Here is a 21,136-nt window from a genome sequence, read left to right as displayed (position 1 = left end):
CAAGAGCCAGGGAGATGACAGTAACAGATGCTGAAATACATCTTATTACAAAAACCTCACTGGACAATTAGCAGCACTACATCCTAGCTACTGACATAATACCATATTTATAATTTGAGTTTCCTTGCTGGAAATGGATGGATTAATTTTGACCATGCAGATAAGAGAAGTTATTCCACAGATATTATTTTATCACCTCCGTTACAGACTAAGTACTTTATACATGGAACGTGGGAATGCCCCTGCTTAGAAAGCATTGGTAACTGTAACAGAATAGCTTACTGCCTAGCAGTGGTACAGTGAAAGCTTCTACCTGTACCATCAGTTCACTGACATCGTAAAAAGCCGGTCCTTAAAATCAGTGTTGAGTTTAGCTAATCAGATTTCCAAGTCATTTTAGCTAATTAGATTTTTTCAAGTCACATCTGCTTTTCATGCAATAATCAAAATCAACACTTCACACAAATTTGATAGTAAATTAATATACACACACACAGAGACACTTTCAGACCATTATCATATACTCTCACCACTTCCCCACTACATAAAGTGGAAAAAGGAGGTGAGATAGCACTAGAAGCATTGCTATTCATTAATTTATGATTAAGTAGGGTGAGAGAGTGCCTGGATCCACAGAGACAGCTGAAGTGGCTGAGAACCACACAGACAGCAGCGGCTTCCTGCAGAGAAAGTCAGTTCTACCTGTCCGAGGAACCTGATGCTTTCTGACAGGAGGGCCCAACAAAAATTCTCACAAAAGGAAGGTGATGTTAACAGACACTCATCTCTCCACACTCTTTTTTTGGGGGGGGGAAGGCCACACTACTTGCTACAGCGATTAACTCTTCCACTCCAGAGGGAAACCGATCTGGCAGTTCTGCTTACGAGCAAAGCAGTTCTGACGTAAAAGTGGATTTCTGGCGCTGCTCCCTTTGCAACAAAGAGGGAGCAAAGCAAGTCAGAAAAAGCCGCTTAGTGAACGTAAGGCACAGCCCGGTATCAAAACAAAACGCTTTGACTAAACCCACAAAATCGCTGCAGAACAGGACACGCGTGCGCTTCTGCACCAAGCAGACACCGCACCGTTTCTCCTTCTCACTTCCAGAAGGAACGAAAAGCAGCCGGGGCGGGGGCGGCGGGGACGTGGAAAATGGCAAACTCATTGATAACTCGGGCTGCGCCAGCCGGGGCGAAGGAGCCGGCGGGGCGCCCCGGGGACGGACGGCCCCGCCGGCGCTGGGAGGGCTCCCAGCTCACGGGAAGCTCACAGCGCACGGTGCGGGCGAGGGCCGAGCTCCCGCTGCCTTCGCGACCAGAGCAGGACCCCGGCGTCGCGCTTACTCAGCAGCACGGCCTAAAAGAGCCGAAGGCTTTCAGGGAGGCTGCCGGCAAGCACGAACCGCCGCTGCTCCAAACACGGTTCCAGTGAGAAGCGCTCCTCGGCTCGCTCAGACCCACCGACCGCTCCCCCCCGCCGCCTCACCCCGGGGCTCCGGCGACCTCAAGCCACGCTTCGCGAGCGACGCCAGCTCGCCGCGGGAGACCCCCGTGCCGCGGCCGCCCGCCGCCCGGCCGGCCGCAGCGGCTTTCGGACCGGCAGGGCTTCGCACCGGGCCAACAGGCCCCGTCCCCCCGCCGCGCACAGCTCGGGGCAGGCCGCGGCTGCGGGTGAACGGCGACGCGGGCAGGGGCTCTCCCTGCCGCCGCAGCGGGCCGCGACCGCCGGGGCCGGCGGCGGTGGGCAGCTCCCCGCGCCCCTCACCTGCTGCTGGATCTTCCCATCCTCGGTGACCACCCAGTGGGTGGTGGCGGCGGCGGGCCGCGTCCCCGAGGCCAGCAGCGAGCACAGGCCCAGGGCCCAGCCGGAGAAGACCCACGCTCGACCCAGCCCGCCCCGCCCGGACGCTCCTGCCGCCGCCATCTTCCCCAATCCCGGCCTGCCCGCACCACCCGGAAGCGGAACCGCCCTCGCTGCCATTTTGGGAAGGGGAGGGCCGAGCGGGCGGCACCTCCCGCTGCGGGGCGGTGCCGTCTCTCCGGAGGGACCGGGGGCAGCGACGGGCCCTGGGGCGGCCCCGGCGGCAGAGCGGGTGGCCCGGCCCTCCCTGCGGCAGCAGCCGGAGCAGCCACAACGCGCAGGGGGCCGGATCGCGGCGGCACCGCTTATCGGCCGCTCCGCCCACACCTAACCCAGCGGGGAAGCCGAGCCGGGTGGACGGGGCCTTTTTGCACTTCAAGCAGCCACCGGTGACGGCAGAGCCGCTGCCCGGAGCTCAAGGCTGACTTTAAAATGCCAACAAGCTGCACGTGGCTTTCATTTAAAAAAAACCCCAACTTCTGGCTAGCGCGCGCTGCCGCGGCAGCTCGAGGAAACGGCCCTTCTGCCCAAATCGAAGCGAACCGTACCTGCAGCTGTCCACAGGTAATGCCCGTTCACTGAAGAGCCGCTTGAAGGGAGCTCTGAAAAACGCCACACTCCTTTCTCCTTCTACTGCTTTTCAGTCACACAGAAAAGTCTAAACTTTTCCTTTCCTATTGCCGTTAATGGTAAATACCAACCCAGCAGCGGCAGCCTGTTTTCCCGGTCCGGTGTGAGATCTAAAAGCCACCAAATTCAAGCTTTGGTCTGTTCGAGCTTTCGAAGTTCCCAAGCAAGCTGCAAACAGTTCTGCTGCTTGGGAACACCAGACTTCCCAGAGCCTGTTAAACAGTAAAACAGGCCTGTAATTCAAACCCATTAAGTAGAAACAAGAAAAAATTTACTAACGGTGTCATAGTGGTTAAATTAATGAAAGGGATTCAGTTTCTCTCAGGATAGAGAACATATTCCCGCAAGTATGATAGTTCCTTACTGCTGCCAGAGTTTTCACATCAGGCATATTATGGATTTAAAAAAAAATCCAGGCCACTACTCCAAGCCACTCTTGCTCTACCATAAGACACTAACAAATTTTACTGCACTGTCAATATCTAGGAGGCTGAATAACAATGACTGACTCCTTTTTACAATTCCCAAATAAGATGTATGACATGCAGCTTTCGCTGAATCATCTACAGCAATCTAAGGAATAAGTCACTAAAACAGAAAGGTACCACAGTACCCTTCTACTAAGCCAACACAAAATGTTGCAGAGTAACTGTGAAACAATGAGCCAAACAAAATTACAAAATGAATTTATTCCAAAAGCGTAAGGGAACATTTACAATTCAACAAGATGGTAAACAGGTGCCTCCACAAGAACTCACTGCATTAAAATTAAATATGAAACTGGGGCGGGGGGGAAGGGGTGGGAATCTAACTACTTCTGAGGCCACAAGAACTTTGCACATCACCTCTGAAAAACAGGAGTCCCATAAAGAAAACTCACTCAAAATTCAGTGAGAAAATAAGCTGCTAGTACCTAGTTATTAGTCTAAATACAAGCTATGTTTAGGCTTTGAGATTACATTTTTAAATCCCCTCAAAAGACAAATTATAGCCACAAGTGCAAAATGTCTATTCCCGCCCCCCAATGGGAGCTTACTACCCATCTAGTGTGTATTTTCAGAGTGACATTTTGATCTCACAAATTTGTCCTGGAAAGCTCTTTGCCAAGTTTGTTGGTTTTAGTGACAAATCTGAGTTTAGCAGCTGGCATGTAATCAGAAATACAAAGTCAGCTCACACATCCTGGAATGTCCAAAGTTTGCTGCCTACTGCTCCAGAGTTATGCAAAAATAGACTTCCAATTTAGCATCAGTAATGTCTCTAACTTTGACATAGTTTCAGTATTCTGGTCTTCTGATTGCAGTGAAAAATACCAAAGAGTGTTAATGAAGACACCTGAGTCAGATTCACAAGCAAATACAAATGGAACTAGGTGGCAAAACATCACTTTCAGGCATTTGTCTGTGAATATCAAATGGCTGGACAAAAAAAGGAGGATAAGAAATAATCTTCATTCTTCTAAAGCCTAAGCTATTTTACATCAACACGCCCTGGAACACTTATTAAAACTCTTTTCCTCTGTCCCAACTTCTTTTTACTATCTGCTAATTCCTTTACAATGTTGAATGTCCTGAGAAGTAAAAATTTTGAGTGGTGAGAATAAAAAAAAAAAAAAAAAAAAAGAAAAAGCAGCATTGTGCTCTTACATTGTATTTTCTGGGTGTACACCAGTAAACAAGAATCCCAAGTTGCTATGGAAAAAATAGCATGGAATTGTTAACGTCTCCACCTGAATTTAACTACATAGCTGGAATTTTTTAATTTTACCCAAAATACAATTTTATTTATATATTTTTAAATGCAACTGTATTGGTTAAAAAAAAAATCAAACAAAAAACCACAAAACAAAACAAAAAAAACCCCACCCCTCAAGTGCCAACTAATCCAGAAATCCGCAAAACACAGAAAAGAGCATGGTCCAGCTCCAGCCTATGAAGCTTAATCACTGCATCAGCCTTTACCCATTCCTAGAATAATTCTAGTCATTCATTGTTTTGTTTTTCCTGTTCATTTACTGAAATTTCATGGCATAACTATATGCACATATTCATATTAAACATTAAAAATTCATTTGCAAAACATCATTTTTGCATTACAATGCACGGAGAAGAGTAAGATGTGCAAACCAAAACACACCACATTCTCCACATCTCTAAGTAAAAGGACTGCTTCATGCTATAAGCAAAATAAACTTCCATCCATGTTGCAAACTTTAAAAAGCCACCATGTAACTCATTCAATTCCATTTTAAAAAGTAAATCAAAGCAAATTTAACAATGGTACTCTTCTCCACATATTGCAATATATGGTTACAGATGAGGAAAGGATTACTTCAGCTAAGCTTATCTGACATGTATCTCTGTTGTCATGCCTTTCCTGTCCATTACTTAATACATAAACTCAATTATATAGTTTCAGTTATGCAGTAGCTGATTTTTAGGTTAATATACAAACTGTCAAGATGTAGCTTTTCATAAAACATCTACGCTCTTTTCCAATTTTGAATAAATCCTGAAGACACTTCAAAAATAAGAACCCAAAACTGCTGACTGTAAGCATCCAAAAATACAGTTGTAGTTTCACTATGGACAAGTTGTAGTCCGTTAGAAAAGTAGATCATACATACAAAGGTATAAAGAACATTTAAGTCAGTCTTAGTGGAAGGCAGTCCTTGAAGGAAACGATACTCCAAGCAAACTTGCTGAGTAGCACTTTCACTTTAGCCCTTCAGGGGCACGGAAGATTTAGCGGTCTACTCAGTAGATTCTTCCTCGGCTACGATTGCCACGTCCTCCCCAGCCTCTTCCTCGTCCACCCCGGAAACCACCTCTTTGCTCTGAAATAAAAGTCAAAACTTTTCATACAGGTTTCATGCTGTATACAGATTAAAATTACATAGCAATAATTGGAGGTATTGCAGGCTGACTTAAGTCTCTGAGGCTAATCTTGTTTATATACCATGAGATCCCCATGTTATGCTTTGATGGACAACAGACCCCACTAATTGTAAAAGGGGGCCAGGAGAACTAGCCTCTCTAAGTGTAGTCTTTCTGCATACCAATACTATGATACATAACTGTCCCATTATTTTAGAACTCTATTTGGGCCAATCTGCTATCACAGAATTGAAAACTGGTCTGTAAAGAACCTCACTAGGCTACCTAGCTCATCCTTCTGTCCAGTAACACCATGTCCATCTTGAGGTGTTTGTCTGACTTGCTCGTAGTGATTTTTTATAAAATGATGGAAAACCACAACTTTGTCAGTCTATCTGTCCTTTTCTATCCTTAACATTATCAGCAGCATACTTAAGTTTTTTTGCTGGACTGGTATCTTAACTATATCCAATTAAAAATCTTAAGACATAGATGGATACCACACAAACTATTTGTATACTGTAGAAAATTTTTCCTTTCCCTTTGTTAAGAACAAACCTGATCACAGCAAAAAACGCCACGAAGTATTTTGTTAAAGTTTCTTTGGATTTGTTTGAAAAAAATATATGAAACTCTCATTCCCCCTTCCATGTTTTCTCTTCATGTACAGTCTTAAAATAGAGGTCATGTTAATCTACAAAGAGAACTGTGTGCTTATTTTGAAGAGTACAGAAATCAAAAGCTCATCAGAGGCCTAAGCATCTCACTAACAAGAAACAGTAGCAAGCAATAAAGCATTCTTGGTTGAAAACTTCCTAATTTTTCAAACCATAGGACTACAAGCTTATCTGAAAAGACACAGGTGCATCACCTGAAGTCTGCAGTAAGACATTTGCAAAAGATTTTATCTTTTCTCTTTGTTTTATATATGAGACAGTGCTTTCTATCAGTTTTTCAACCTATGGGCATGGGTGATAATTCGTCATAGCAGGCTGTTTACTTGACAGAGGTAGGACCAATGGGCCTACAGGGAAGACAAGAAGAATGGGTTGCTGCCACTGTTGGGCCTATTCATCCAGTCTGCAACTGCTCTCACGTTTTGCCCAGAAATATGACTTGCAGAGAGGCAGAATCACTCTGATTGGGAGCATGAAGACATAACTGTGTGTATGTGCAGTGAACCTGGCAATTCCCAGAAGTTCTGGATCAGGTCTACAACATCAGCAGTGGCTGTAATAGGAATTCAGTTGTATGACAGGAGGTGGCCCAGCTTTGCCACTTGCAGAAACTGGTCTGTCCAATGGGAAATTGGGGTGCGAGTGCTGTGTGTCGTAATAGAGAACACAACAGTTCAATTACTAACTCTGTGTATTAAAACACTACAAAAACTAACTTGCAAATGACATATAGTTTATAGGCAGGTAACACTCAAACACTGTAATGGATCAACAGCTAGAAAGAGACCATTACACACAAAAATTTGTGAGAGTACAGTTTGATTTTCCGAGAATGTAATAGTAAGTTGGCTTAATTTCTTTGTTTCCCCCTGCCCCAAGACACAACTGTCACTAGACAAAGTTTCTCCAAGCTGCCTAACTTACCGTAGGAAAAACTACCCAGGTTACTGCTGTATTTTCCACTGGGAGGATTATATATTTGTCTGGCATCCCTTTTTGGTCCTGCCGAAGCTTTCTTTGGGGGTGAACTTGAGGTTGTATCTTCACTTGCTCTTTTTTGACTGACAGAAGAAAACAAAACCAGAACATTACACCCCTATGGTGACAAGTACAGGAATAGCAGTTCAGCCTCAAAGATTAACCACTGGAAGCTAGCAGCAGCTAACGAAGATGCCCTGAATAATACTTCAAAAGAGGAAGTAAGCTAGTCTCCAGTTGATTTGGTCTATTGTATCCCTAAAGCAAAACTAAGATTATCACTCCACAGCCTTAATTCCTTCCAGGATCAGTCTTATTTTTGATTGTGAGACTTTTAGCTCATGTGCTGTGTATCTTATATATACACAGCTTGGAATCTTTATTTTGTAAAGAGCAAAAATTAACACTACCGTTTTCTTTTTTTATAAAAACCTCTTACCTTGCATCTGCCTTCTGTACTGGTTTCCAGGACAGTGTAACTGTACTTTTATAAGAAGGAGGAATGTGGAAGAGATCCTATGGAGGCAAAAATCAGGCAGTTTACTCTGCAGTTAAATTCATGTTGATTGCACTTCAAAATTTTAGCTACTTACTGAGACTCCAGAGTAACAGTTACTTTCCAACAATTTTAAATCCTTTCTGAAGTCCCATGGCAGAGGGAGAAGGCAGCAGTAGCCAACTGCCTTATCTGGCTGCCTTAGCCCATAGGGTTTACCAGGAAATCAAAATGAGATTTCTATTAACAGAATAGTGTCTTATACTAGCATAATATCCTCTCTCTCCCCCCCTATGCACATCAACCATCTTGTAATGAACTACAATGCTCCTGCAGGGAGACATCTGATATCCCCATGATGGCAGAAGATAGGCTTCTCAATACTGTGGGCAAAGTTTCTGGTTTATCATGGTGGTTGAGGGTGAGAGATGGGAAGTGAAGGAAGAAAGGATAACGTGGTTAGAAGAATGGTTTCAAGGGCTCCAGATGGAAGTCTCTTTCTGCAGCCCATTTCTCCTAGACTCTTTGGAGAAAAAGGTTCTGCATAGCAGCTTGCTTTGCCTCCTCCCTCTTTTACATCTCCTTGCAACTCTTCAAACTATTCCTTACCCCTCCCTGCCACTGCAGAAAAGGGAAATGACAAAGACAAACACTCAGCCAGAATCCAGAGTCCCCTAAAGCAAGGTCGTCTGCTCCTGTGGGCAACTAGTGCTGCAAAAAGGGGCCTCAACACCCTATCCCAGCAGTAGCAGCAGCAAAGGCAAAGCAGCTTGCATAAACAGCAGATCCATGTTTCTTCAGAAACAGTAAAGCAGGCGGCAACCCCAAACTGGCTAATACTGACTAACTTAGTAACACGATACAACTTAGTTCAAATCTATTCCTTTTTTCTACATAGGCTACTCTACTGTGTGAATTTACTCCTTCATAATGTGAGGACTTACCTTGATTAAAACATTAATGTTATTGGTTATTTTCAAGGCAACCACTTTAATCTTGTTCTGTGAAAAAAAGAAACACCAGTGAACACCTATTCTAGTAGCTTTAAATTATGCCAACTGCATTTGATGATGTCGTAACATTACACTGACTGCTCTTCCTAGTGACTTGCTATAGCAATAGTAATAATGAAAGGTGTGTACACTTCTGAGTTTTCATTACAACCATTTTTAGGTTTCTTGCAGTTTTACACTAACTAGTTGTTTTTAATGTTCCAGTGTATTTCCCACTAGAATTTTTTCCCCCAATATATGAAAATTTCCCCTTCAAAACAAAACGCAGAACACAGTTAAGCCAAATATATGTGGATGCAGAGAACAGCTAATAGTAGAAACTAAAAGATCACCTCAGCTCGCAAAATGCAGCATCAGGTAAGATGCAATTGCAATAGATGTTAGCAGTATTACTTCCTTAATCTATCTGCATGCTTACAACAGACTGCAGCCCATTAATGTGTGCCAATGGTTATTTCAGTAGGCTAAATTAGAAAAATCAGAATTCTTGAACAACACTTACCTCCTCTGTTTTCAAGGCTTCTCCTGTTTTTCCTTGAAGGGCTAGACGAAGCTGTCGAATATATACCTGCAACCCTCGAGCAAAATACTGTAGCCTAAAAAATTTAAAAGCCATCTGTTAATAAATTTTACATATCCCCATAAAATAAAAGCATAAGCAAAGGGAAGCTGTAATCTTTTTTCCCTTTAGGAAAAATGCACAAAATAAGTCTTCTATCAATCTGATTTGTGCTTCTTTTAATAATTCACACTTTCTAACAAAATTCTAACGCTTGCCTCTAAATGATTACCTGATTTTAAAGTCTTTCAATTTCTCTGCATTCAGCTTGGCTGTGAGGAAGTCCGGAAGTTTACGACCCAGCTGGTGGAAGCTATACAATAAACACTCCACATAACTGAACTGCAACTTGGGCTCTTCATTGCCAGCATTTTCCCCATTCTCTGCTTCCTCTGGAGGAAGGGGCATATACTCCTAATGAACAGAAAGGAAAAACAAATGCATGAGATACATTTATGCAGACTCACTGTTCTTTTGCAGCATTTGAACTGGAGGGCTTATTTATACTGACAATTTAAGAAGTATCCCCCATGCCTATACTAATGTGATGAACCGCTGCATGAAGTCCTGGTGCAGGTGGTTTGCCCACCCTTACATGACTTGACACTTCTGACTCAGAGGAAATATTACAGTAGCATTCCTACTACAGGAAGCAAAAGTGTACTGCACCAATGCTTCTGAAACAGTGCTGAATTTACTTAAAATTGTCAGTGAAAACAGAGCCTTTCATGAGATCAACATGAGTCTCTCATGACTAAGAGATTTTAAAAGAATAAAACCACATGAGTTTACTGGATTAAAAACATTATGCAGGTAACAGCTCTCTGTATCTAGAAAGGCTTTGATTTGAAAAATGATGTTTGACCTTGCAGCATGGACAGAGCTATCTTTGAAACAGCCACTTTAGAAAAAAGGATAAATAGATTAATAGATAAAAATAGTTTGTTTTGATGAAAACTTTTTTTACACAAGTAAAAATTGAATTAGTCTTACCAGTAATTTATCAAACAGCTTCTTCAAATTTGATTCAAGCTTTTCCATATCGCCACAAAATGAACTCATTTCAGCGAGAAGCTTCAAAACCTACACATAAGGATAGCCATGTTTTTGTGTGTTAACTGCAAAGTACAAAGGCTTAACTTTCAACCTAAAAGTGATTAGCACATCATTATGGCTGGCACAGTAGAGGTCAGCTATTAAACCCCTCCCAAACATCAGGAAAGAATACGATGAGGAAAATGCCTAGTCTGTTTTTCATGTCCTCAAACAGAAAATCAGGTTTGTGTGTCTAATCCCAACAAGCATCATTAGTCAACAAATAATCAAAACTTTATCTCCCAGGTCTGCACTACAGCTCACCTTTAAAGCGAGATTCACAGAGATCTAACTGAAGCTACAGCACTGATTAATGTAAGCAAAATTACAGACATTAAGCCACTCCCTTAGGAGGCTAAATTAGCACAAGCCATACAACAATCATTTCAGTAAATGCTATGTGCTTAAAAAAATTGACAGTAATATAAAAATGATTACACCGATCTACTTATTCTAGCCTTGCCTCAAAAGCTCAGGACAAATGACACAGGCTTTAAAAGGCAATGCCCAGTCATGCCTCAATACAGCAAACTTTTTTTTTTTCCCTAGTGTAGCCAGTTTTCCTCCAAGCCAAGGGCTGAAAACCACTTAAGAAAGGACTTGGCCATTTTTAAGATAACTGTCTTCGCCTAAGATGCTTATTTTTTTTCGACTTGAAAGACTTTTTAGCTTTGGCTTACCTCTAACTGGATATCAAGACCCTCCACTGGAGTAGTCAAAGAACTGAGGTTTGGCAGAACATGCTCACAGAAGTAAGTCACAAATTTTGTGGAATGAACATTTTTCTGCAAAAAAACCACCGCACATTATTCAGGCTATTCTTTGAGTTTGAAGGAGTTAAATGTTTTTCCCCCATCGCTCTGCCATCCTTCTAAATGCCTACCAAACAGCTATACCTTAAAGCTTTATTAAACTCCCCTCTAACTCCTAAAACACAGAGACCCTTCCAGGTAGCTTAAACTCAGAGGCTGGCTGCAACAGGGTCTGAAAAGATCGCCTATAACCCAAGAACAGGGGGTTGTGCAACTGCCTGGCACTAGACTTGAAATAATCAAACTCATACATGTATGAACCTAATGTGAGAATCTTCTCATAATTCACTGTAACATCTTAAATTCAAAAGAAAATGTGGAAGAGCAGAGAATAACACAACAGCTCTTTGTATTTGGAGGCTTTAAGAATGTCTTCCAACATTCTAATACATTAGAAGCTGAAGGCAGAGTAGTACTGATATGCTGTCATTCTAACATAATCACTGAGAACACCAAAGAGAAGCTACAGCCATTAATTTTCCACAATACTCCTCATGCAAAGCAAATAAATACATACTGAGAAGAGCGGTACTGCCTGCCGAGTACACTGTAGAAGTCTGTCCACACAATCTGGATCAGATGGATTGAACGTTTGTTCCAGGTCAGCTTGTTCGGCTACCAGCTCCACTAGTTGTTGCCTCCCACTTACTGTCTGTAAGCTTTTTAATCCAGACAATATTTTCATGAACAGAACAAATTCCTCACCCGTCACATCTTCCAGCACCTTAACAGAACACCAGAAAACATATTTCTATGGTGGTAATTTGCAAACCTCCAAGTCAAACCTACTTGATTTGAAAAGGTAAAGTATGCAAATATTTAGCATTTAAATTTAGCTTCTAGTTATTTAAAAACACAAATTTAAAGAACACATGAAAACATGCAGTATAATTGTATGCACCTTCAAATTAAAGTAACTGCCATTAAGTTGTGCATAGGAACATTATTCTTGTTGAACACTAACCTCAAGAACAAATTCCTTATCTAACAAAATAATATGCTTCAGGCAGAATAAACGTTAAATGAGTATCTACTGATTATTGATTGTTTTAATACTTTTTGTATCTATCTCAGCTTGGGCAATGCACAGGAATCTCATGAAATTCAACAAAGACAAATGTAAAGTCCCACACCTGGGATGAAATAACTTCTCTGCACTAGCGCATGTTCGGGACTGACTGGCTGGGGAACTGCTCTGCTAAAAAGACCCTGAGGGTTCTGGGGGACAGCAGGCTAAACATGTCAGCAGCATTCCTTGGTTGATGAACACTGTCCTGGGCTGTGACAAGAGCATAGCCAGCAGACTGAGGGAAGCAAAGGGATCAAGGATTCTCCTTTGCTATGCCCTCATTAGACCAAATCTGGAATACTGCACCTGGTGTTGGGCCCTCCCATATGAGGAAGCTATTGATAAGCTTTAGAAAGCCCAGCCAACAAGGCGATCAGTGTCCAGAGCATGACCTGTGAGGAGAACCTAAGAAAACTGGGCTTTTTCAGCCTAAAGTGAAAACGTCATAAAGGGGTGAGGCGACCTAACACTAATCTTCCAATGTTTAAGAGCATGTTATCAAGAGTAGCCACGTTCTTTACTGAGGTGGACAGGGTGAGAATGAGACAGTGATACAAAACTGAAATGTGAGGTTCCAACTGGGTAAAGAATAAAACCAATCATGTTGAGGACAATTAAACATTGGAGCTGGTTGCCCAGACAGTATAGGAAATCTCCATCCTTAGAGGTTTTCAAAACCCAACTGGACAAAGCCCTGAGAAATCTGATCTGAATTCAGCTGAGCATGATTCACTGAGAATACCAATCTCCCAAAGTCCCTTTCCAACGTGAATGATTCTATAAATCTAATAAAGGTTGTTCTTACAAAATGAGAGGAGCCTAGCATTATTTTAACATTCCCACAAAAAATGCTGCAAAGTTTGGATTGTAGCAGAATAGATGACTAGAAGACTGCATCTGTACAATGCTTAAGTCTACATGTGGTTTAAACAAACAGACCTTCAAAGCAACACCACTGATAAGGGATGGTTTAATAATACTTAAGTTTGTACTGAAATAAGACACTCACCTTCTTTGATTCAGTCAGTATGAACTCTTCTACCTCCTTTGTCATCACCTCCTCAGGCAGGGTTTTCAGTTTTGTAGAGAGGAACTTGATGGCTCGCTCTCTCACAATATCCTCTCCCTGAAGAATTTGACTGAATAAGCCTCCCAAAGTCCCTGAATGGAGAATAAATCAGGTAATGTGAATTATTTTAGAAGTTAAGAACTAAAGCTTCTATGCAGAAGGAAAGTTTCCTCCCGTGTCCTGGTTTCAGCTGGGATAGAGTTAATTTTCTTCCTAGTAGCTGGCATAGTGCTGTGTTTTGGATTTAGTATGAGAAGAATGTTGATAGCAACAACATCAGTGTGTTAAATAGTGTTTAAGCTAGTCAAGAACTTTCAGCTTCCCATGGTCTGCCAGGTACACAAGAAGCTGGGAGGGAGCACAGCCAGGACAGCTGACCCAAACTGGCCAAAGGGCTATTCCATACCATATGACATCACGCTCAGTATATAAACTTGGGGGAGTTGGCCAGGGCGCAGCGATCGCTGCTCAGGGACTGGCTGGGCATTGGTCAGTGGGTGGTGAGCAATAGCACTGTGGATCACTTGTTTTGTATATTCTTTTGTAATTAATAATTACATTAATATTATTATTACTTTCTCTTCCCCTGTTGTCCTATTAAACTGCCTTTATCTCAACCTACGGGTTTTACTTTTTTTTTTTTCTGATTCTCTCCCCCATCCCACCGGGGGGCAGGGGAGGATGCGCAAGTGGCTGTGTGGTGACTTAGTTACCAACTGGGGTTAAACCACGACATCCTGTAAGACTCCATGACACATTTTAAAATAACTGCCATACTAACTTTTAAGAAAAACCACAATTTTCATGTAGCTTGACATAAGAATCCACATTCTTTTATTGGTCTGTATAATTCAGATCCACCGTTATCGAAAAGTTCAGTATCATTTGTAAAACCAAACAATGACAGTGTCTCTCTAACTTTTGCATTGTACTAAGAAGATACAAAATTGAGTCCTGTTCCCATCCTAATAGAGACTGGGAAGTATTCATAGAAGACATTTATAGAAAAACGTGTCCTTTACCTTTAGCATCCATCTTAAATATACTCAGCAAAGCATTGTTCACCAAATTGAATTCTGCAGAATCATCTGAAAAGAGAAAAAAAACTGATATGCATATCCTTGAAAGGCAAACATAAGAGCAGAAAAACAAAGAAAGATTTCTGATATCACACAAGATGTATTCTATCCTCAGCATTTAATTATAAACAACATAACTTGTATTTTTAATGACTACTAGACTGAGGAAGTAGAAAGTCACGATTATGAAAGCTGGAAGCAAACCAAAAAGCTATTTGTCACTTCAGCCTCCCTGTCAAAACTTTAACACTACAAACTTGATAGGACTGAAAACCTGAAGGGAAATTATCAATGTATTTAGTCAGTTTAAGGAACAGCTAAATAAACAAGCTGACCTTTACTAAATTAAGGTAAAACAAATAGTTATTTCTTTTTAAACTTTTAAGTAGTCTATAGTATTTCTAGGTGGGAGAAACAATTTTCCTCTTGAACTAAGTGGAGAAATGCGTAAGTCTCAAAAAAACACCCCTCTTCTGAGAAGCCTAAAGACATAATCATGCCTTATTAACACAAATTTGAACGTCTAATATTTAGCACTCTATAACTTATTGAGATAAAAAAAATACATATTGTGTATTATATTCTAGATTAAATACTTTGTACCAAAAATGCACTGTATGGAAGAAAATGCCTTCAGGATTTTTGAAGTTCCTGAGTACCTGGTTTACAAATCCAACAACGCTTTTTCAGAAGGCAATTTGCTGCAGTCCGTAACTGGAGGGGTTTTTGTTTTGGCTCCCACCCCCCCCCCCCCGGCCTTTTCCTGCAGATGCTTTCAGAGAACTTGAATGAAAGAAAATTTTTATATTTAAAAGAAAGATTTTCAGTTTAGATTAGGATAATTAGCAACTTTTCAGCAGAATTCGCAGCAAAACTGTACAGCAAATATAAAGGGGGGAGGAAAGAGCAGAAGCAGGACATGAATGGCACTGTGACAGACTGCTTTGTAACAAATTATGAATCTACAGAAAATGTTTTACAATACAAACTGTGTATGTTTTCAGGTGTGCCACAAGGAGATGCAGCAGGAAACTACCAATGTCTCCTACCTGACTGTAGAAGCTGGGTCAGTATGTCTGCTACCCGAGGCAGATTATCTCCAGTGGCAAACTGAGGCAATTCCTTGATTGCTTGTCGCCGGATCTGTCAAAATTGTCAGTATCGTGGAAATAAAAAAATTAAAAAATTAAAGTAATTAAAAAAAAAAATTAATCAGGCAATTCAACTACCAAAGTTTGGCAGAAAAATCAGCTAAATTTGAGAAAGTGACCACATATTCTTTTAACATGCGTATCATATGCAGATATGCAGAAAGCGATGTTCAAGTTTCAGACTTCAACGGCAGTCCAAACTTCGTATTTGCTCACTACTATGAAGTGTTCATGAAGAAAATAATGTATTTTTCTTAGATCTAAGCAGCACTGGAGAAAAACCAAATTCAAACAGCACCTCTGTTCACAAAATCATTCCTTTGATCAAAAAAATAAAGGGCTGTAATCTGCGTTATTATGGAGTCTTATTTGCTAACCGTAGTTTTACAGTTGTGCATATGGCAGAGATAAACCCTAGGTTTTGTTCCCAGCACTGACAAAAATCCTTGCATGATCTGCCCAAATCATTTAAGATTTGATAAGCAAAGATGCTTCAAAGGTACAGCTTCTATTATCAGCAACACAGAAGCAGCATGAAGCATCTCAAGACTTCTGCAAGAATAATACATTCAGAATCGCATCCCCATGGTTCTCAGGTGCACACAAAATTTTCTCCCAGCAGGGTTTATTAGAATCAATTGCCACAAAGTGCTTTTTGAAAGGAAAAGATGTAGTAGATATTAAAAAAAACTGTAACAAAGTTTCTTTCTACAGAGCTATTCCTTTGATCAGTGATGGGAGTGAAAAAGACAAACAAAACCTGATGTATCTTCCCATACCATCACACATTAGATTCTTCTATTGCAGGAATAAAACTGAGTATTTTTAAGTTTTCCAAAGACCAATCCTTCCCTCCCAAAAGACACAGCCTATTAAAAAAAAAAGGGAAAGAATAACAGAATATAAATTCAATGTATCGACTTGCTACAAGGTTCTTATTCTTACAGAAACATCTTCATCCTCACAGAGGTCCAACTGCGCATTGATAGCCGAGTCGGCTAGCTCAGGAAAATGCTTGAAGAACTTAGGAATAAACTGGGCTGCAAGTCTCTTCTCCTTGGCACCTCCTTTCACACCATCCAAGATAGCCTGGTATGCATCCTTATGCTGAAAAAGGAAAAACAGAACACATAAATAGAAAAATCTTGGGGTATTCAAGGCAAGGAAAGGATTTTTTTCTCTCCCATTCACTGCAGCTATTTAAGTGAACTATATTATACAAGCTTCATACAAAGAAATACATTTATCTCTTAGATCAATATAACTGTGCCAATTTAGTAAGATTTGCCTCTATTGACTGTTTTTTACTGTTATTCTGGTTCCTCTGTCTGTTCAAGTGCTTACCGTTCAAACTGCCAGCCCTAGGGCTAATAGTTCTTGCACCCCACTTGTGATTAGATTAGTGCTGACTCAGGGAATTCCACGATGACCTTCACTGAACTTGGGCACTTTTTCAAGGAGTTTCTGCCTTCTGTCTGCTCATTTATTGCCTCTCAAGTGGAGGTTACCTCTCCCAACAACTGTGCCACTAGAATGGATCACGAATGATTTTTAACATGTATTGTGCTAAAGCATCTTTGGCATCTATTCAAGCAGCTAATTTAATCTGAGATAAAACATAGTTCTGAAAAGATCTGTTAACAGACTAGATCCAAAAAAAAAAAAAAAAAAAAGAAATCTCCAGTTGAAATACAGAAATAAACACTGCAGCAACAGAGTAGAATATTGTCTAGCTGCTCCAACTAGAATCACACAGGCATTTCTGATTTTGTGCCTGCAGGACTGAAACTTTAGAATAAATGGAAGTCTTTATTGTGGTTAGCTATGTGTTTGAGAAATAAAAGTCAGCATTATTAGGATGCTAGCAGAAATCAGAACCTTCTATCATTAATTTTCATCATGTTTGTGAAAAGAATGCTTTAGACAACTTATCCTACTTTGAACAGCAACACCAACAGCACAGGACACTGCTTTATTTATATTAAATTTCCAGAGCCACATATATCATCACCCTTACTCCACATCAAAGTTCACCCATAGCAAACAGAGATGCTAATTTACAAAGCAGTACACTACATTAATTCCCTCTAAGTAAGCTGTATTTTAATGTTCAGTACCAATGCTCCTTAAACACTCCCTACACATCGTTGATAGCTCTCTGTGTTGCCAAATTCTGAAATGGATTGGGACACTGATCTGGAAGAAAAATAACCAAGGAAAAAAATGGTTGCTTTTCAGCTGATCCACATCGCCATCCGGTTTGCTCTGTAGCTGTGCCAACACAGTGCACTCAACAGCAAAGGCAGGAATGAGCCAGCACAAACTAACAATGAAATACATGTTATTATAGTCACAGGTTCTCAGACTGCACATTAAGAACAACTTTTTGGTGGAACAAATCACTTAAACTTAATACATATTAAAAAAGCAATCATACAGCAATGAAATAGAGTAGCTTGTGTGCCATGAATTTGTATTACTACTGCATGCTAACTACTCCTATAATTTAGGCAAAACACAGTTCAGGCAGGAGTTTGTTTTACCCTGTACCTGGCAGCACTAAATGCTCAAGAAGAAGGTAGGCAACTACAGAAGCAACATGATCCTTCAGTTCTGCACATTTCCTCCCAATCTGTAACACAGGAATGTCCTAAGCCAGAGACAGTGTCCAGACCTTTATTTTTAACAACTGTCAATTGACCAATCGTCCCTTAATTTTTCTAGATTAGTTCTTGAACCAATTCATACTCTATAACATCCTGTAACAAGTTTCACATTGTGTTATGGAAAAAAGTTCATCTTTTTATTTTAAGTCTGCTTCCTAATATTTTTTTTTCCAAGTTCTCACCTTCATTCCACTCATGAGGTAGATTCATCATACCTAAGCCCCTTTCTCAACTGAAACACTCTTTTACAAGCTCAATACTTCCGGTCTTTTAATTACTCATCTTAACGTCATACTTCAGTTGTCCCCTCACTCTTCTCCTCATGTTCAAAGTTTCTTGAGGCAGGGTGACTATGACTTTTTGTAGTGAGAGATCATGTTCATAAGGTTGTTAAGAGATAATAAAGGAATAAGTGGGATAAAACTGATGAATAAGGAACAATTACTCATGGCTTCTCAGAATTCAAAAACTGGAGACATCAAGTAAGATTAAGAAATGACAAGTTCAAAAGGGATGACTCCTTCACAAAGTTTAATAAAGTCATAAAACATTTTGCCACTGAACATTTGTATGCCAGAAATATAATCAGTTAAAAAAAAGCATCAGGAAAGTTCACTGAAGAACAATCTAGCAAGATCCACTAATTACAAAGACACTATCTCTGGCTCTGGAAGCCTACAAGCTGTAGAGAGGCAAAGCTGGGAGAGCACATCAGGAATCATCACTCTGCACTTAACCCTCGGAGGTTCTTACGCATCTGCTATTGATCCCTGTCACACGCTGCATTTCTTAACTATGCTGGAGTTTGTTCTACCTATGATAGCCATTTCTATCTTCCAAAAGCTACCCACAATAGCCAAAATGATGATGGACTATCTACTTATAAAACAGCACAGTAACAGCACCTGTTTTGTTCTGCATCTCTCCCCATAGTTCCCAATATTTTAGTTGCATTTTTTGGTTGGCTCTGAGATGATGTTTTTGTTGGACTGTCTGCAAGGATGCTTTGTTTCACTAGGACATAATTATACTAGCAATGTGAATGGACTTGAATTAAAAAGAAAGAACCTTTTTTTTTTTAAAAAAAAACCCAAAACCAAACAACCACAATATTATGTGTTCTCTTAAAGAACTTTCCAAATGACCTTGCATAGTAGTATCCAATTTAGAATCCACTGCTAGGTACGTGCAAAGCTACTTTCCTACTTGTGTGTATTATCACCAAAAAAAAAAAAAAAAAAGTATCTGCTGCTTTTTCAGGTAGCCATTCAGTAAAATGGGAGCTTAACACAATTCAAAAACTAGTTTTAACAAACCATAACATTTTGTATTGGTAATATACTAAGTCATCCTCATTTTTTGAATAATTCAGTAACAACATAAACAAACGGCAGATCTTGCTAGGATTTTACAAATCTCCTTTAGCCGTGAAGATCGACCTTCCATTCTTGCCTTAAGGGGGGAAAAAAAAAAAAAGGGTATAGACAGTTATAAAACCATAATAGACTTCGCCTTCCTCCAACAAGCCTTTTACTTTTAGCAAGAGAGCCTGCAAGAAGCTCTCCGGAACTGTTAAGTACACTGGATCAAATGTGGATGACTACCGGTGTCTTCTTGAAGGCCTGAATTCGCCAGGCGAAACTCCCCGCCCTCATACAAAAAGCGGTCTGACTCTAGTTAGACTAATAACTTAGACTAGTCTAACTAATAACTAGTTAACATCCGTGAACGCCACATTTAAAAGGAGAGCTGCCGACAGGCCGGGAGAAGGATACTGCAAAAGCGACAAGAGCTGCTACCGTCCTTGCAAAACCGCAGGCGCGAAGCTCAACTCTACCCCGCCCCCCCCCCCCCGCACCGGGTAGTGAGGAAACCTACACTGAGAACAGCCGCGGGGACTAGCCGGTTGTCCGGTGGGGCCAGCAGCCCCTCCGGCGGCGTCCCGTCCCGCTCGCCCACCGCCCGCCTCATTTCAGCCCGCCCAGCCCAGAACTCCCCCCGGCGGCGCCGCCGCCGCGCTACTCAAGCCCGAGGCCTAGCGAGGCCTTGCAGGCCGCACCCACGCCACACCTGGCCCGCCGTCTCGGTGGCGTCCGCCAGGATCCCGTAGTTGCGGTAGAGCTCCTCCACGGTGGGCATGGTGCGGCGGGGAAGGGGCAGAAGCCGCCGCTACAACCGAGGCCGCCACCGACGCCGAAACCGCCGCCGCCGCCGCCGCCGCCGCTCAGGCCGCCGCCGTCAGCACCAACGAGGCGGAAGCCCCAGAGCGGCCGCGTGGCGGCGCCTGCGCAGCGCCCCCAGCCGGCTGGCGGTGCAGCTGCCGGGCCGGGTTAAAGGCGGGGCGTGGGGGCTGGGGGGTGTGTTGTGTACCGATGGCGATGAGGCGCTATTAAACGCCCATTCAATGTAAACAGGAGTGCCCCTTTAACTTCTGCAGCCTTGCTTTTTTTTTTTTTTTTTTTTCCCCTGGGCTTTTCTTCACACTCCTCCTCCTTTCCCTGATTGCTGTCTTCCCCCAGCTATTCGTTTCTGTATCCCTTTTTGTGTCTCATATACAAATACTATGAAAGATCTATTGGAAGTGCCTGTCATACACTGAACTCCTGGTGCAAGAAAGAGACCGGTTTCCAGTGATTTGGTGACATTCATCTTTTCCTGCAGAGGAAAATACCCACCAATTCCAGCGTATAGAAACCAAAGTATCTGCAACTAATGTCAATAGAGGCAGCATGCATGCAGTAGGCTTCAAATGACTTACATATAAATTGTGGCAAGAGTTAAAAGGTGCAGGCACTGTCTTCCCCTCACCTCAAGATGCTTTAGCATCCTGCTGCTTTCACAGGCACTTCAAATGCAAGAGGATTCCCCTCACGTCAGCCTGATGCTAAGGAAAATGCTGGACCTTTCTTTCATGAACGTGAAATTGCCACTCTACCCTTAATTGGTTTAGTGGTGGACTTGGTAATGTTAGGTTAATGGTTGGACTGGATGATCTTAAAGGTCTTTTCCAACCTAAACGATTCTATGATTCTATGATTCTATGATTCATATCCTTTCTAGCAGGATGAAGGGTGCTTTCGGAGGCATTCAAAGGCCCGGTCTCTCTCC

At 41.7% G+C, this 21,136-nt stretch overlaps 2 protein-coding genes across 5 annotated transcripts in view; both read right to left on the bottom strand.

The window, feature by feature from the left end:
• The window catches only part of TTC17 (tetratricopeptide repeat domain 17), a 65,526-nt gene extending 63,527 nt beyond the window's left edge, over window positions 1–1,999 (bottom strand). The window contains exon 1 of the mRNA XM_075712785.1: window positions 1,763–1,999. Coding sequence (XP_075568900.1) covers window positions 1,763–1,978 — 216 coding nt within the window. The 5' untranslated portion in view covers window positions 1,979–1,999. The remainder of the gene's footprint in view (window positions 1–1,762) is intronic.
• A 1,159-nt stretch (window positions 2,000–3,158) lies between these two features.
• Window positions 3,159–20,230, bottom strand: API5 (apoptosis inhibitor 5). Of its 4 annotated transcripts, none has more exons than XM_075712786.1 (15): window positions 20,099–20,230; window positions 16,308–16,469; window positions 15,261–15,354; window positions 14,155–14,220; window positions 13,073–13,224; window positions 11,512–11,718; window positions 10,863–10,967; window positions 10,081–10,170; window positions 9,320–9,501; window positions 9,031–9,124; window positions 8,460–8,516; window positions 7,459–7,535; window positions 6,966–7,102; window positions 6,547–6,686; window positions 5,288–5,324 (listed from the first exon to the last, which is right to left on the bottom strand). In XM_075712786.1, the coding sequence occupies exons 1-14, from the start codon at window positions 20,165–20,167 to the stop codon at window positions 6,577–6,579; spliced, it is 1,602 nt and encodes a 533-aa protein (XP_075568901.1). In that variant the 5' UTR covers window positions 20,168–20,230; the 3' UTR covers window positions 5,288–5,324; window positions 6,547–6,576. The 4 variants fall into 4 exon arrangements, 3 of the variants coding, with proteins under 3 accessions (XP_075568903.1, XP_075568901.1, XP_075568904.1); XR_012831139.1 differs by having other exon boundaries at window positions 5,298–5,324; window positions 6,527–6,686; XM_075712788.1 differs by lacking the exon at window positions 6,547–6,686 and having other exon boundaries at window positions 3,159–5,324.
• Between the last annotated feature and the right edge of the window lie 906 nt (window positions 20,231–21,136).

Source organism: Pelecanus crispus, chromosome 6, assembly GCF_030463565.1.
Source record: "Pelecanus crispus isolate bPelCri1 chromosome 6, bPelCri1.pri, whole genome shotgun sequence".
In the NCBI taxonomy this organism is placed as follows: Eukaryota; Metazoa; Chordata; class Aves; order Pelecaniformes; family Pelecanidae; genus Pelecanus; species Pelecanus crispus.
This window is presented reverse-complemented; position numbering and strand designations above follow the sequence as displayed.